Source organism: Clarias gariepinus, chromosome 4, assembly GCF_024256425.1.
Source record: "Clarias gariepinus isolate MV-2021 ecotype Netherlands chromosome 4, CGAR_prim_01v2, whole genome shotgun sequence".
Taxonomy (NCBI): domain Eukaryota; kingdom Metazoa; phylum Chordata; class Actinopteri; order Siluriformes; family Clariidae; genus Clarias; species Clarias gariepinus.
The window spans coordinates 33,964,954-33,980,988 of NC_071103.1; the positions used below are offsets into that span (position 1 = coordinate 33,964,954).

General features: G+C 39.1%; 1 protein-coding gene across 3 annotated transcripts in view; it reads right to left on the reverse strand.

The window, feature by feature from the left end:
* Window positions 1-16,035, reverse strand: part of LOC128520737 (RNA-binding Raly-like protein) — a 218,661-nt gene that overhangs the window by 24,159 nt on the left and 178,467 nt on the right. The window contains exon 1 of one of the 3 annotated variants that reach the window (XM_053495108.1): window positions 11,464-11,633. The exons of the other annotated variants lie outside the window; for them this stretch is intronic. Coding sequence (XP_053351083.1) covers window positions 11,464-11,500 — 37 coding nt within the window. The 5' untranslated portion in view covers window positions 11,501-11,633. Of the gene's footprint in view, window positions 1-11,463; window positions 11,634-16,035 lie in introns of those variants that run through there. 3 annotated transcript variants of the gene reach the window in all.

Genomic DNA, 16,035 nt, shown 5'->3' on the forward strand with positions numbered 1-16,035 from the left:
ACAGACTAGAAAGTTGTGGCACAAAGTTGCACAGGAATAAGGAATCAGTAAAAAAAAATGAAAAAGAACGGGTTTAATACACACGACTGAATCTCTGAGCACTTGTTCTCTAGACCCGGTTGGAAAGTAGCTGGCTGCGGTCCAGATTTAAGCAAGTTTAACTGGGCTGTCAGAGTCAGCAGCAGTGGGTATCATGTACTAGGCTCAGCAGAGCAGAGGTATTCGTCGGGGAAAAAAAGACTGGGTAAAATATATCGTCTGAGAGAAAGTGAGAGAGTAAGAAAGACAAGAGACAGACAGACAGACAGACATACATGCAGACAGACAGACACCAAGGCCAAGTGCAAGTCTAGGTAACGTCTCAGTACCGTACCTATACTTTAGCTAGCTTATTGCAACTGCACTGAGCGAGAAGTTGCGGTTAGTGTTAGGAATATTTATTAATACGCCTGCCTCGGCTGTGCCGGTTGCCTAGAGACTCATGGTGCTGAAAGCTGAGCAGCCTGGAGGGCACGAGCTGGTTTTTGGGGCTATGGGGAGGGGAAAAAAAAGTGAAAGCTCTCCATTCAGATGGGCATGAGCACTGAGCTTGCCAGTGAGGAAAAAAAAAGAAAGAAAGAAAGACAAACACAGACAACACAGGGCCAGTGCTTAATGGATATACTGAACAAATCCACTTTCCTGTTCAGACCTTGTGTTCTCTGGAGAGTGGGTATGATTACATGTCATTATTAATACATTGTCAATCACCTTCAATTATGCGGTGAAACGTATCCCTGATTAAAAATAATTGTATGTTTAAAATAAAAATAAAAAAGTAGAAAAGTAAGCCTATTTGTGGGAATTGTAGGACGCAGGTTGCATAAGTAATCATTATCAACTTCAACAGCAGGTGCTCGACTGACGAGTGCGGATCTCTGAGAGCTCGAAGCAGGTCTGTTGCTATTCACATATCTTTCTCTGCGTGGATTTCTTTGTGCAGAGCAAAATACGTTCCACCTCCCTTCCAGCTCCTGCCAGTTTCATGTATAGCGCTGGAAGGATGAGTCGTTCTATTTTAGCGAATATACCTCCAGCTTGTCCTGACATTAATCTTAAAACTTTGCAGGGGAAAAAAAAAAAATGTTTTTACCCACATTTCATACACATACAGTACATCAGGCACATCTGCTCTTCTCCTGTACATGACAGGAGAACGCAAAAAGCAGCCTAGTTAATGGATACTGATTAAAAAACTGCAAGAGGAAATACGCATACATGACATGCATGCAGGAGTACATCAAAAGCCACCGTGCTAAAAAAAAAAAAAAAAACGAGCACTGAGCTCATTTTCGACACTGGATTTGCTATCCTTAAGAATGATATGAATGATATATACACACACAATACTTTATACTGTTATTAAACTGGAAGAAAGAGAAAAGGGATAAAGGTTGTATTAGCCACTGAGAAAGTGTTGGCAAGAGAAGTGACGGTCTGGGGCAGAGAGTAAGAATGAGCGAGAGAGAGAAAGAGAGAGAACAGAGAGCAAAAGCCTTGAGGAGATATAAGGAATCATGTGAAAGAATGTACATAAAAGCCAGCTTCACTTCAGTGCGAAGTTGATGGCTGGTCAGGCTGGGCGAATCTCCAAGGGTTCGCTCAGCCCTCATCTGTCTACATTTCTCTATCTGCAATCAGACAAGGCCATATGCTCCTTCCCTCTCTCTTCCACCCCCCCTCTCTTTCTCTCTCTTTCTCTCTCACTGTGTCACTGCTGGATCGCCATCTCCATGAATCCAATCAAAGCTGTCAGTCCATGCCTCGAGTAACACTGCGGGCTGGAGCGCAGAGATAAACCAGAAGCACAATCGTTGCATCATTACAAAGACCAAGATATGCCCTGGGGATCACAGGAAACAAAAATGACCCATGCTTATTCCTAATTCCTAAAATTCCTAAAAATTAGCACTGGAATAATTTGCTGACGGAATACTGTGTGTTCGCTGTGTCACTTAAAATAACCCCTACTTAAGCCCTCAATGATAACTGGTATAATCCAGCACAAACATTTATAAAGGCTGTCATATTGACTGTATATAATCACTTTTCATGTCAAGTTAAAATAGTGCCTTTGACAGTTTTTTATGATGAAAGCTTGAATTATGACTACAAATATTGTGGGGACGGACTTCCATGATATAGACAATAATCAGTTGATTTCCTGTGCATTTCAAGCTATCCATTATGAGAAATGGTAATAGATTTTAATTAATAAAGATTTATAAATTTTGTCGCATTGCATGTTTTTATGGAAACGTGCATGTGTACAATGCCGATAACTGTGCATACTCACAACATTGCTGTGTATGGCTAAACCATATAGAAGGTGTATGGCAAACCCAGGAAAGAAAAAAAAAAGTGTTCAACTTGATTTAGCTCTGTGGGACTGCAGAAGCTTCATACAAGTCTCAGCTGCACTTTGGAACTAATTACTTAGATTGTACTGACAATCTGGGTGACAATCTTAACGCTCAGTATGCAGAGCAGGAAAATGTATATCTACCAAAGACCTACTGTAATGTACTTATATGTACCACAATTTTGATTTGCTTTTGATAAAAAGAAACCCCAAACTATCAAAGCATGCATTACTCGAACCGATGATCAATTATGGAAAGGTTACAGACTCCAGCACTTCTTATAAACAATAATCTAATTTGAACACCAGAACAGTTCTGATATTTTAATACCAAGTCAGATAATGATGACAATGCTGGATGTCATACATTTATTTATCTTTTATACCACTTATACTGTACAGGGTCACGGGAGGGCTTGGAGTCTACCCCAGCCAATTAGCCAATCTGCATGTCTTTGGACATGTGGGAGGAAACCTGGAAAAAACCCACCGAGCGTGGAGAAAACGTCAGCCGTGAGTCAGCCGTGCCACTGTGCCGCCTGCATTTCATACAACCTGAATGGTAGAAAAGGTAGGACTTTTTAAAAATAGATAATGTCACAGACCTGATGCTACAGTAGATGTTCTTCAAGCTAAATCTTTTCAAAATCTCTAGCGTTTTCAGCCCTTTGTTGCCATGTCCCAACTTTTTTGAGACCTGTAGCAGACAACATTTAAAAGAAGCTTATCTTGTGCATAAAATTGTAAAACCTCTCAGTTCAAACATTTATGTTCTCTACTTAAAAGTCTTTTAGTTTTATTCAAATTTAAAAAACATCCCAACTTTCCTGGGAATTCAGGTTGTACAAGAAAACCAACAGTGACCTATGAATCATCCAAGCATAAAAGCATCTACCGTAAGACATGAAGCAGTGAGAAACAGATGCAGATGATGACAGATGATCAGGCCGGTGATTAGTATGTGTAAACAGTAAAGGCAGTAGGAGACCATGTGACACCGTGTCCCCAACGGAATAAACAAACTGCTGCTGTGTCTCAATTTGCATACTTATGTACTATGCTAGACTGTTATTGTGCACTAAAATCAACTGTTTTTTTTTTAAACAGAACCTTAAACCTGCTGGAAGGTCTGTTTTGAGATCTATCCCTCTGGGGTTTTCTAGATTAATAAATCCTTTTGAAAATCGTGCCGAAGAGAGGCGGGTGTTTTTTGCAAATCATGATCAACATTTTAAAGATGAACAGAGCTTGTCGGTGTGTTTAACCTTGCTGGTGTACATAAAATCACTAAAGATTACAGCTAGACTTGTTGATGTTTTGGCTTTGATGTGCCATGTTGCTTTTAATCCTCCAGATGAACATAATGTAATATGAACAATGCTGTTCACGTAGCAGCTGCAAGCTCAAGTACTGTACCTGTGCTAAAAGTGAAGTATATTTGCAACTTAAGGACTAGCATGATACAAATAACACATCAGAACAGTTTTTGACTGCGCGTTAGTTGACGAACACTTCTCGAGTCGCTGAAAATAAAAAAACGGCTTTGTGCTCTGTCCTCCAAAAGCACAGCTGCTTCAAGGTCTTTCATGAAAAGACAAAGGGAATCACTGCTTTTTTTGACAACCCTTTACCAGAAACCTACAGAAAGAAATGCAGGCCCCTAATGCATTACAGTCACATAGCATCTTAGTCACTCATCACAGACTGATGGAATGCCGTTTTAGCAGTCAGCAACATTCCTCACAAGACGGCAGGAGAGCCGACATTCAGTTAGCCTTTTCTAACAGCCCAGTGTCACTTCAAATAGTTAACACCTCAATGCTTTTCAAAGGATAAGGGGAAAAATAAAAAACTTCACCTGGGCTTGCATGAGCAAAATGATAAACTGTAAATCTCAGTCTGCTCACGGTGACCTTCAGAGAGACAGAAACATGCTCTGTACACACTCACGAGGCATCCAGTATGCATCCTTGCCATGCTGATACACATATATCACTGTCACACTGGCCATACATCAACATAAACCCCCGCTAACCTTCGTCCAGTGCTCGCATCATGAGAAACCACAAAAGCACCTGTCTAGGACTCTAGTAAATTTTCCAGGCAACATATATCAGCGTCTGGATAAGCATTAAGGTAACATAAAAATTAAGCCAGCTATCTTTTAAAGGACCCATATTTACTATATTTAACACATTATAAGATAAGAGGTCTGAAAGACCACCCAAGTGTGTGTGTTAATGCTCTAACTGAAATACCACTCAGAAGATGCATTTCATACCTTAAACTATATTTGTTTCATTCCTCCTCCAAATGCACAGTTTCAGTGTCTATGTAAATAAGCTACTGCTGAGCCACGCCCACCAGAGAACAAAAAGCAAAGCTGAAAAACAAGCTGGGGGGAGGGGCTCTTCTTATATGAGGTCACAATATAGAAAAAATCTAACTGGTTTGTTTAACCTCTGGGTAATAGGATAAAAAGGACAAAAAGCAAGAAATGTTTTTGTTTAAAGATCAATCATAAGGTCTACAAAAGCATTAATAAAGGTTATGAGTATACGTAAGACAGTAGGAAGTGGTTGTTTTGTTGTGGCTTTATTAGACGAGAATAACACACTCAAAGCAAAGCACTGTTTACCCCTTTTCAGCAAACATGAGCTCACAGATTGCAAAGATTGGTTAGTGTCACTGTGATGGATGGGAGAGAGTATGCTAACCCCCACCCCCCCATCCCCCCTCCCCCCACCTAGAGAGCACTGGCCAAACGACGTTTGTGGCATCGTCTGGCTTCGAACATGATAACTCCAGATAAAACAGTGAACGCTTGTTTTTCTGGGAAGACTCGTGCATCTTACTGTATTTTATTATTTTTTTTATTCCTTGGCTCATTCTGCTAAAATACTTCACGGTTATTAAATCATGCTTTAATCTACATGTTTACATATCTGGCTTTTTGAAGAACCGCAAGCCAGCAGCCCACACACTGTGCTAAATCCTGTTTGTGAAATTGGGTCTTACAGCTCACCCAGTTTGACTTCGCACTATCATGCGTTTAAACGCTGGTGACAATAATAAAAAAAAAATTTAAAAAATTATTAGCCATAACGGTTGGCCTAACAAGCAGGGTGTTTTTTTCAGCATTCCTCAGAGACACTCTGCAGAGCATAAACATCGCTTAATTCGATCCTGCACCATCCAGAGCAGATGCCTAGGCAGTGTATTCCATTACTAACATAATCTCCAACCGATTTTTTCAACATTAGGTGTTATATTTAGGGATTGCCTTCATATGTTTTGGTATTAATTGATCTGTATCCAATCAAATTAAACCCTGCTTCACTCCATTGCTTGTTCAACTTTCACTCACTCATTCTCTAAACTCACGAACACTCGCACACTACGAGCAATTTTGGAAACGACAATTAGCCTAATTTGCATGTCTTTGGAATGTGGGAGGAAGCCAGTGTACCTGGAGGAAACCCACCATGCATGAGAAGAACATGCAAACTACCCATACACAAGGAATCGAACCCTCTCCAAATATCTCTTACACAGCTTTAAACCATCACTCACTCTCTCTTCTTCTATACCACTTTATCTTGTATACAGGGTCGCGGGGGGCTTGGAGGGGGCCTGGATGGGGCACCAATCCATCACAGGGTACACACGCACATACATATAGGATCACATGCTCATTCACACACTACGAGCAATTTGGAAACATCAGTTAGATTTACATTTTGGCATTTGGCAGACGCCCTTATCCAGAGCTACCTACATTTTTATCTCGTTATACATCTGAGCAGTTAAGGGTTAAGGGCCTCGCTCAAGGGCCCAAAAGAGACAACATGGTGGTTGTGGGATTTAAACCTGGAACCTTCTGAACCATAGTCCAATGCCTTAACTAATCAGTTAGCCTACTTGGACTGTGGAAGGAAACCAATGAACATGGAGGAAACCTCCCAAGCATGGGGAGAACATGCAAACTACCCATACACAGACACAATGACTCGAACCATTTTAAATATCTCTTACACAGCTTTAAACCATGTTTGGGGACTAAAAGCAATTCAGAGTAAAAACAGCAAGGTGTCTGGAGAAAAAATATATGTATATATACACATTTTTCAGTTGGCATTATAAAGAATATATGATACAGATAGTCTAGTATTGACACTTCCGGGTAAAGAAAGGGTCGTGTATCAGTTTCCGAATGACAGATCCAGGCATTAATGACAGTCTAATCAACCACCCATTTACTCGTCTCTGTGGTATTAATGTGTATTCTGTAACACAAGCCTATCCTAAACTACACTGACACAGGACCAACGGTGCATACCAAGGATCAGCAATGAGTAATCATTTTTAAAAGTCTGTATTTATTTCTAGATTACAGAAATGTTTTTGAGCCAAAAAAAAAAAAATAACAGAAAAGACTGGGTGGGAAGACTTACCTTATCAAAGAAAGAAAGAAAGAAAAAAACCTTGAGTGTTGGAGTAAATTTCCAATCTAAACAGACCCTTCATTCTGTCTCCGAAGAGCTCGAAAACAGCCATTTTATTCATGAACAGCTGCAAAAGAAACTACCTGCTTACTGACTTACACACGCTGAATACAAACAAAGGCAGTGTGGCCTAGGTTGGCGACTACCTGGGGTTAGAGTGGCATTTAATCACAACAAGAAATGCAGGAGCAAACGGGCGGATACGGGCAGGAACAGGCAGACACAGGCAGACACAGACAAGTACTGGCAAATCCAAACAGGCAAAAACCAGAAGTAACAGGTACACGCAGGTCAACACGGGCTTAAATACACACATGAGAACAGACACAATGAACCTGACAAAGTGGAACAAACCTGAGCATGAACATATAGAGAAATGAGAATGAAAGGACACTGCTAAAGTCCTTGAGAATACATCGACACAAGGGCAAACCTGGAAAAAAAAACACACACAGAGGTTTTTCCAAGGCTGTGTTTATTAAAAAGGTGCTTTTCATCATTGCACAAAGCAACCAAACCCACAGAGATGTGAAACAAAAAAATTCTCCCTGTGGACGTTGTTAATGCCTATTCCAATGCCTTTTGATTGCTTTGTTGCATTATGTGGTTTGCATTTAAACTAATCTGAGCACGCACAGCGAACACCGGCTTGAGGCTGTGCTATTTTTGTAGGATTTTGCAGCAGGGCTAAAATTATAATAAGAATTATTTCGTGATTCCTAATACCAAATGTACAGTATGTTGCACAGTGACATTACACCGCCAGGATTGGGGGTTTGGATCTCACCTCCAGTCTGTGTGCATGTTCTACATGCGCTTTGTGGGTTTCATCTTGGTGCTCTGGTTTCCTTCCATAATCCAAAGCCATGTCGTGTAGGCTGACAGGTGTTTCCCTTATGTGTGACTGGGTATGTGAGTGTGTGTGTGTGTGTTAAGATGGTTTGGCCCCCCATCCAGGGTGTACCTTGCCTTGTGCCCTAAGGTCCCTGGAACAGACTCCAAAACACTGTATACTGGATGAGCAATATGGATAATGGATGGATGGATGGATGGATGGAGATCCAGATTATATATCAAATTATATGTAGCCAGGTTAGAAAAAACAGTTTAGTTTAGTTGCACTTCATTTTTTCGTTTGCCATCAAACTCTGCCATCTTCAAATCAGAATAAATGCTTTCCTGAGCCATATTATAACAGGTGTTAATGTTCATCTTCATCTTCCATACCGCTTTATCCTTTATACAGGGTTGTGCGGGGACTGGAACCTATCCCAGGAGACTTGGGGCATTAGGAGGGGTACATTCTGGACAGAGTGCCAATCCATCGCAGGGCACACACACTTACACTCATTGACGCACTACAGACAATTTAGGAACACTAATTAGCCTGATCTGCATGTCTTTGGAGCGGTGGGAGGAAACCTGGGTACCCGGAGGAAATGGGAACAACATGCAAATTCCATGCACATGTTCTAAATGCAAAAAATGCACATGTGTAAAAATTAAAAAAGCAACTGGGATCGTAGGATTCATACGATTATGCCTTTTTTGCAGTCTTGCCAGACATTAGACCTTATTATAATACAGGTTTACCCGATAATTCCATGATTATGAACATAATTTAACACTCTGAACCCAAACAAAAGACTAGCGCTATCCAATCAGCCAAATTTACATAATGTCACTAATCTGGAGATCAATGTCATGTCCAACCCAATAACCTTCCAGATAATTACTCACTTATTCATCTTCAAGCAGTTTATTAAATAACAATAGTGATACTGACAGGAAAAGGTTTGCAGCTACGAAAGCAAAGAATTGATGTTTGAATCCAAACCCTAACTCGTTATTGAGTTATAGCTCAATATATTGAGTTATAACTTTAAAATGTGCAGCATGTTTTATCCTGTTTTTTTTCTCTCCTAACTTTAAAGAGACACAGAGCAAAAGTTCTGCTCCACCAGCCCCACAAAGACCTGCTGGATAATCCATGATCTCAGATGCACACCTCCCAAATCCTGCTGGATAAACCAGCAATCCAAAAGCCCTGTGGTCCGAGTCACACAGCGAACAAACCAGCATTCACTCTCACTCAAAAGCTGTGATGTAAGAAGCTGGAAAACAAAGCACAGACCTCAAAGACGGTGACAGGAATGGGACTGATTTAAAGCTGTACATACTTGGATTATGAATCGGCTTTGACAGTCAGCACTTAGCTAATGGTCAATCTGATTTAAAAGAAACATTTCTGTGGGGTGGTGTCATAAATGGGTGCGTGCATGTGCTAAAAATAAGATGTTGCTATCCTCATAACCAAGACAGCAGAATTAGAGTGCCCTAAATACCTGACACGAGAGATTTCCTATTCTTCTATTCTCCAAGCTCTATAAACATTTGAGCTTTTGAGTACAGCATGGCAATGAGGTTCTGCTCTCTCTCTCTCTGTCTCAAACACACACACACATACACACTCCTTAATCAAAAACAATGGATGCATAATCTAACTGAAAGTCTTGGTCACAAGTATTCACAGCCAAAATATTAGCTCATTTTAATCAAGATTTATAATCACGTATAGCAATTTGTCCTCCTTTAGGCTTATAATTGAAAAGGCTGAGGGCTTTGCGAGATTAGTGCCAAATATGCTGCTCCATATCTCAGAGCCAACGCAGCACAGGAGGTAGGACTAAAGCACCAGAAAAAAAAAGGTAAAAAAAAACAAAAAAAAACCCAACGAAAAAAAAAAACACACTTGTTGCTCCAAACAGGCGGTTGTGCTCCACCGGGAACAGAATAGTGCCATTTCATAACCCCGTGCTCATTAGAGGCAGGAAGCAGACGAACGTCTGGGGATTCATTTTCAGTATTTTTTGTTTTGTTTTGTCACTACATATGTATGAATGTGTTTTTGTGGTATGTCTTGACTGGATTCAGACTTTGTGATTTCGCATCCAACACGCACATCACATCCCACTGATGAGCCCCAGAGAGACCTGGGAAGCTAAGGGAAACTCATTTGCTCTAACTGGATTGTTCAAACAGCATCGCCACTCATTAGAGCGCCATCCTGCAGTGGTGAAGGGTGCCAGGCTAAGGTAAGAGACAGCTCCCAGGCCACAGCGCTTAAATGGGACCTAGAAGATAATATGACAGCATCTGGCACAATACGGACAACTTTGCAGGAATGAATATTAATGCACACGTTTTTATTTGATATTTGCATTCGTTTCTATTCTGAGCCTTAACAGTGACGTTAATCCTGCCCCTGGATGATATTACTATATTAGAAATGCATGTAAACTACTAAGTGTACAGACTGAAACTTCATGATTTATACAGGTCTATAAATAAATGTGTGGATTACAATTCAAGTGATGTAATCCTTTACAGGAGTGGAATATTTTGTGTTGCAGTTGGAATAAAAATACTCTTATGGTGCTAAGAAAAAAAAAGTTTCTTTGAATCCAGGTCAGCAACCATGCTTTTGTTAGGATAACAAACGGTATTAACATACTAAAAGGTCTTCCAGCAGGTATGAGCAAGTTATGAATGATGAATTCATGCAAAATATATGTAAAATGCATAAATTCAGAAATATCCTGTTGCAAAAACATAATAATAAAATTTTATTACCCTGTATGCATAACACTTGCACACATTCCTGAAAATAGCCATTCACATTAAAATATTTCTAATAATGCACCTATTTAAACCAGGCAGTTAATTTACGCAGCGGGTCACACCAGTAAAAAAAAAATATTCTGCATATGTATATATATATATATATATATATATATAAGAAATAAAAGAGAGGCACCAAGTCCAGACAAATACCCATTATAATATTGAAAGGTGCAAATTATTTTATAGTCTCTGTCTGGAACATGATATGCACTAGAGGATGCTCTGTTCCTTGAACCAAATGAAAGAAGAAAGCATTGTGCATTTACTAAAGAGCTTCATTATCCCTGGTAGAGCAGATCATAAAAGTAATTTGGATGCAAATCCACACACCAATAACAACATCATCAATTTATCTATAATTCTTTTCCTTTAGTAAATATGCTTTTTTTTATGACAGCCAGGACAATATTGTCTTGATAATGAGCTAGGATGATATTAATACCCAGGTGCATGTCTGACAAAAACTTCCTGTGCACAATTTCACACCGCAGCACTTGCACTAAATTACGGATAACTGAGAAGCTGCACAGATACAGGTAGAGTCATAAAGATTTGCTGTGATTTAAGAACAAATAAACTTGAGGATGGTCATTAGGTGAGCAAGGATTTAACTTACTGTGCATGCAAGTCTGATATAAGAAGAAAAAAAATGACACCAGGTACAAGATTATGAATCAGTATTTAATCTATCAAGCACACTCACGTGTTAATAAAATGTTGCACAGCAAAAATCTGAGACAAGACAACTCTTATAGGGCATTGCATTGCATTAACACCTCATACAGGTATAAATACTATAAACACACGGCGTGTACGCGTTGCGTTTCAAACGCTGCAATTACTGTACAAGTTCGCGACCGCGGGGTAACTCACATCGGTGGTGGCGGCGTTTGCCTTTGTACATGGTCATGGTAAACGGATCCAGACTGACGGCTCGCGACTCCTCCCTCACGCGCTGTAAGTAAGTAAGTAACGGAGATCTCCAGCAGCTCGCGCTCCCCTCGCACAGATCCTCGCCTCGTGAAGCCTGCGCGAGACGAGCCATCGCGCCTCTGTGGACCGTACCATTATCCCCGTCTGGGTAGGGGGGGGGAAGGGGGGTGGGGGTGCATTACTGAGAGGCTGAGAGAGGGGTCTGACTACATCCCAAACCGCATTAACCATAAAACCCAGGGTGTGACAAAACACTACACACTAGGTTACCACAGAAACTCAACTATGGTACCTACAGGTTTCCATGGATACAACACGAGAGCGTGTGCTAACCAGCGTTAATACCTGTTAGTTTGTAGAAATACTGTAGATAAAATGTTAATCAGTTGATCAGCTTTAATGTAATTAGTGATATTATTATTTCAGGTTGAAGCCCACATACAGTACATGTGTCTGCCTTCCACAAAGATCAACTTCTTAATTTTCTTTTGCTGTAATTTTACAAATTTAATTCTGTTTGGTGTGACAACATTATATACGGTGTCGGTTTCCACTGGCTTGATGGCTAAATATTAGGAAATCATACAAAATTTATATGTCCTGAATCTACTGTCATTTCATCTCATCACAATCAATGGGAAGGAGAGGATATACTGTAGAAAAGTTTATGTTTACGCCTTGTTTACAGTACATTGTACTTCTTTTGTTGTTAGCCAAATACACTCCCTGTTCGGTAATCGGAGAGTGAATCAGGGATGAGGAATCGAAAAGTTTGATTGGAAAAAGATTATAACTCTTCATATCGATGCTTTGACTTTTTTTTATTTCACTTATGGTATATATATATATATATATATATATATATATATATATATATATATATATATATATATAACTTTAGGAAAAGAAGAATAGTATAATGTGTGAACTATGAATGATGTATGTAGTATAAAGCCAACACCAGGAATAGTAAATACAGTAGTTCACAGCCTTCACAACAAGTTATTTAACAGCATAGGTCAATGACGATGAAACATATATTCAATTCAATTCAACTCTTTTATTTGTATAGCGCTTTTCACAATAGTTTTTGTCTCAAATTAGCTTTACGAAATTAAAAAGAGATTATGGAAATGTGTAGGAGAAAGGCAAAATGTGTATAGAGCATAGAGATCTGATTGTCCCTGATGACCAAGCCAAGTGCAACTGCGATGGGGGCAAGGAAAAACTCCTTGAGAGGAAGAAACCTTGAGAGGAACCAGACTCAACAGGGAACCCATCCTTATTTGGGTCATAAGAGATACCTCTACAAAAATGTAAAACTCTCAAAATGAGCATATTATTATTATTATTATTATTATTTTAATCAAAGAAACAATTTGAGACAACCCGGAAAAAAATATATGTATCTCTGTATCTGTGCTATTTCTTTGTCTATGTGACTAATTTTTAATTTTTTTCTGCTTAGTCATTTTCATATACAGTAGTTGGGTAAAATGGGCTACAATTCAGTTCATCATATTGCCTAGATATGTCGCTCTATACTGCACAATCCTGAGCTTTATATATGTTTCCTAAAAAAATATATATAGAGCAAAGCAAAAATCGGCTAAAATGCTCTGAGGGCCACCCCTAACTGGTGCAGTGCCATCCATAAACAACTATGTCAAAACAAATCCTGTGGCTATAATAAGAGATGTTACTCTGTTTCAGACAGGTCAAATTATTATCTTGGCTCATGAGGCAGTGGTGGCTCAAACGGTTAAGGCTCTGGCATGCTGATTGGACAGTCAGGGGTTTAAGTCCAAGCAGTACCAAACTTAAACAAGGCTTTTAACCCTATCTGCCCCTGGTGTGCTGCATTGCGGCTGACCCTGACCCCCAGTTTCCTATCTGGAACTATTGATGTAAAGGATATGTGACAAATAACTGAATCTTAAAAGAAAACAACTACATAGATTGCTGAAACTGCCAAAATTGGGTTAAGAACTGTAAAGCGCATTACTAAAACATGGAAGGATAGTGGTGAACCTTCATCACTAAGTAATGTGGTCAGAAAAATCATCATGAATGAGTATGATCACTTTAACACCTTGTGAAATCAATAAAACTTATTGCTATATTTAATAGTGATAATAGTAATAAGATCATTTCCTCACTATGAAGAGACCTCAAGGAAACAAAGGCTCCAATTTGCTAGGGAACATAAAGAATGGATGGTGGAGCAATGGAAAAAGGTCATGTGGAATAATGAGTCCAAATTTACCCTGTTCCAGAATAATGGGAGCATCTGGGTGAAAAGAGAAGCGGATAAAGTGATGCACCCATCATGCCTAGTGCCTACCATACAAGCCTGTGGGCGCCGTGATATGACGTTAGGAGTTCTGTTGGTCAGGTCCGAAAATGACCTGAATATAGTGAATGACCTGGTTTTTCCATCAATGATTTTTTTTTTTTTTGTTCCCTGATGGCATGGGCAAGATTCCAGTGCCAGAATTCATCAGGCTTAAATTGTAAAAGAGTGCTTTAGGGAGCATGAGACATCATTTTCACACATGGATTGGCCACCACAGAGTCCAGACCTTAACCCAACTGAGAATCTTTGGGATGAACTGGAGAAGACTTTACACAGGGGTCCGACACTTCCATCATCAATACAAAATCTTTACAGAAGGATCTTTACAGAAATTAATGCAACTATGAATGGAAATACTGTAGATGCTGTGACAATGCATAGGCTTATCAAAACAATGCCACAGCTATGATCCAAGCAGAAGGAGGGTAAATAAATTATTAAAGTGTGCAACCTTTTTTTCTTATTAGTAACCACTTTGTCCTGGCCATAGTTGCAATGAAACCCAGAGGAACACATTATTGGAAAATATGGTAGGATTCATACTGTGTAGACAAGATATTTTTACATACTCGTTGTGTGTGATTTTGACAGCCTGTGTAAATTTAACCTAGCCAATCCACCTATTGTCATATTTTACTCCCCATATAAAAAAACAAAGATTTAGCAAAACTTCTGGCACAGATGTGATTCTTTTGGCCCACTTGCTGCACTATTACTACTACTACCACCACTAATAATAATAATAATAATAATAATAATAATAACATCAACATTTTAAAGAACACAAAATCTATATAGGTTTAAAGATACGCTTGCTTTGAATTATTTTTCAGATTAACGTTTATTTTTTTTTATTCCCTAAATGTAGACTCTAAAGATGAAATAATTGTTCAGATGTGCCTTTGGCATTTGCAACCAGATGTGGACCGCTCATGAGCCCTCATGGCATGCAGTAGGTGTGTCAGATAAACGTGGTAAAGGGCCAAAACTGGGCTATATTAATTTTACTATCTGGGTTAAATATGGGAGGAAAAAACCCACAAGAAATCCAGATTAGTTATGGTTACATGAATAATATTCCTTCAATTTGACTGAAATCATTTTGATTAAAAATTCCAGTTTATCTATTTGCATGGATGCTGATCCGATAATTTGCATTTAACAAAATAGATCTTTTTCGACATGCACACTGCGGTTCTGCCCGCTGTCTGCTGGAAATTATATAAAAGAAGGAGAAAAAAAAGATTTTCTTTCCACCTTTAGTAAAATCCAATTCAGATGATGACAAAAATTGCCCCACATTGTGTCATGAGAACAATATGTGCATTTCTTCTGTTCTTTCTGATTAAGGTGGTATCTCAGTAACATATAGGCTACTGCAATCTTTTTAACAGAAAGAGAGTGCAATAGAACCCTTCCTCATTAAGAATACTGAACAACTTATGTCACCGTCATGTTACCACTATGTGGGGCATTTATGTGCAGAAAGAATATATTGTCTGATGATTTCCTACTGAACAGCTTATCAAAGGGTTACATCAACTCTCATTCATATAGAAAATTCCTTCTGATCACACTGGATCGTACCAGTCTGCCTGAGCGAGGCAGTTACAGTACATGATGCATTTTTATTTTGACTGTGATTATTAGACTGATATTATGGTGCATAGCTAATGATACAGGGAAAACAGACTCAGAAACTTAAAGCAGGCTTCAGCTCTGAATCCTGGGGCTATGAGGTGGAAAAGATCCTGACTTCACCACTACGTTGTCTATCATGTTTTATTATTATAAGTAGTAGTAGTGGTGGTATTTATCCCATTTTAAATTATAAACGTTATTTTTGTTGCACTACTTAAAATAAAAATTCAGTTGTTATGTGTGTAATGAGACTTTGCTGGGTGATTTTTATCATCTCCGTGAGAAGCTACTTTGAAGCCATGATGTCACTGCATGATCTTTCTCTCACAGTTACAATGGTCTTTATTTGGAGAGCTATTTCAACCCAGATTTTGCTGTAATCTCCTAAAGACAAAAGAGCAAGACATTTTCCCCTTACATGTTTAATGTCATATTAATGTGAAGTCCAATGGAGAATGCTAATAAATCTGAAAAGCAGATCCTGTTAATATATTCTCCACTTGTCCAGATGGGCT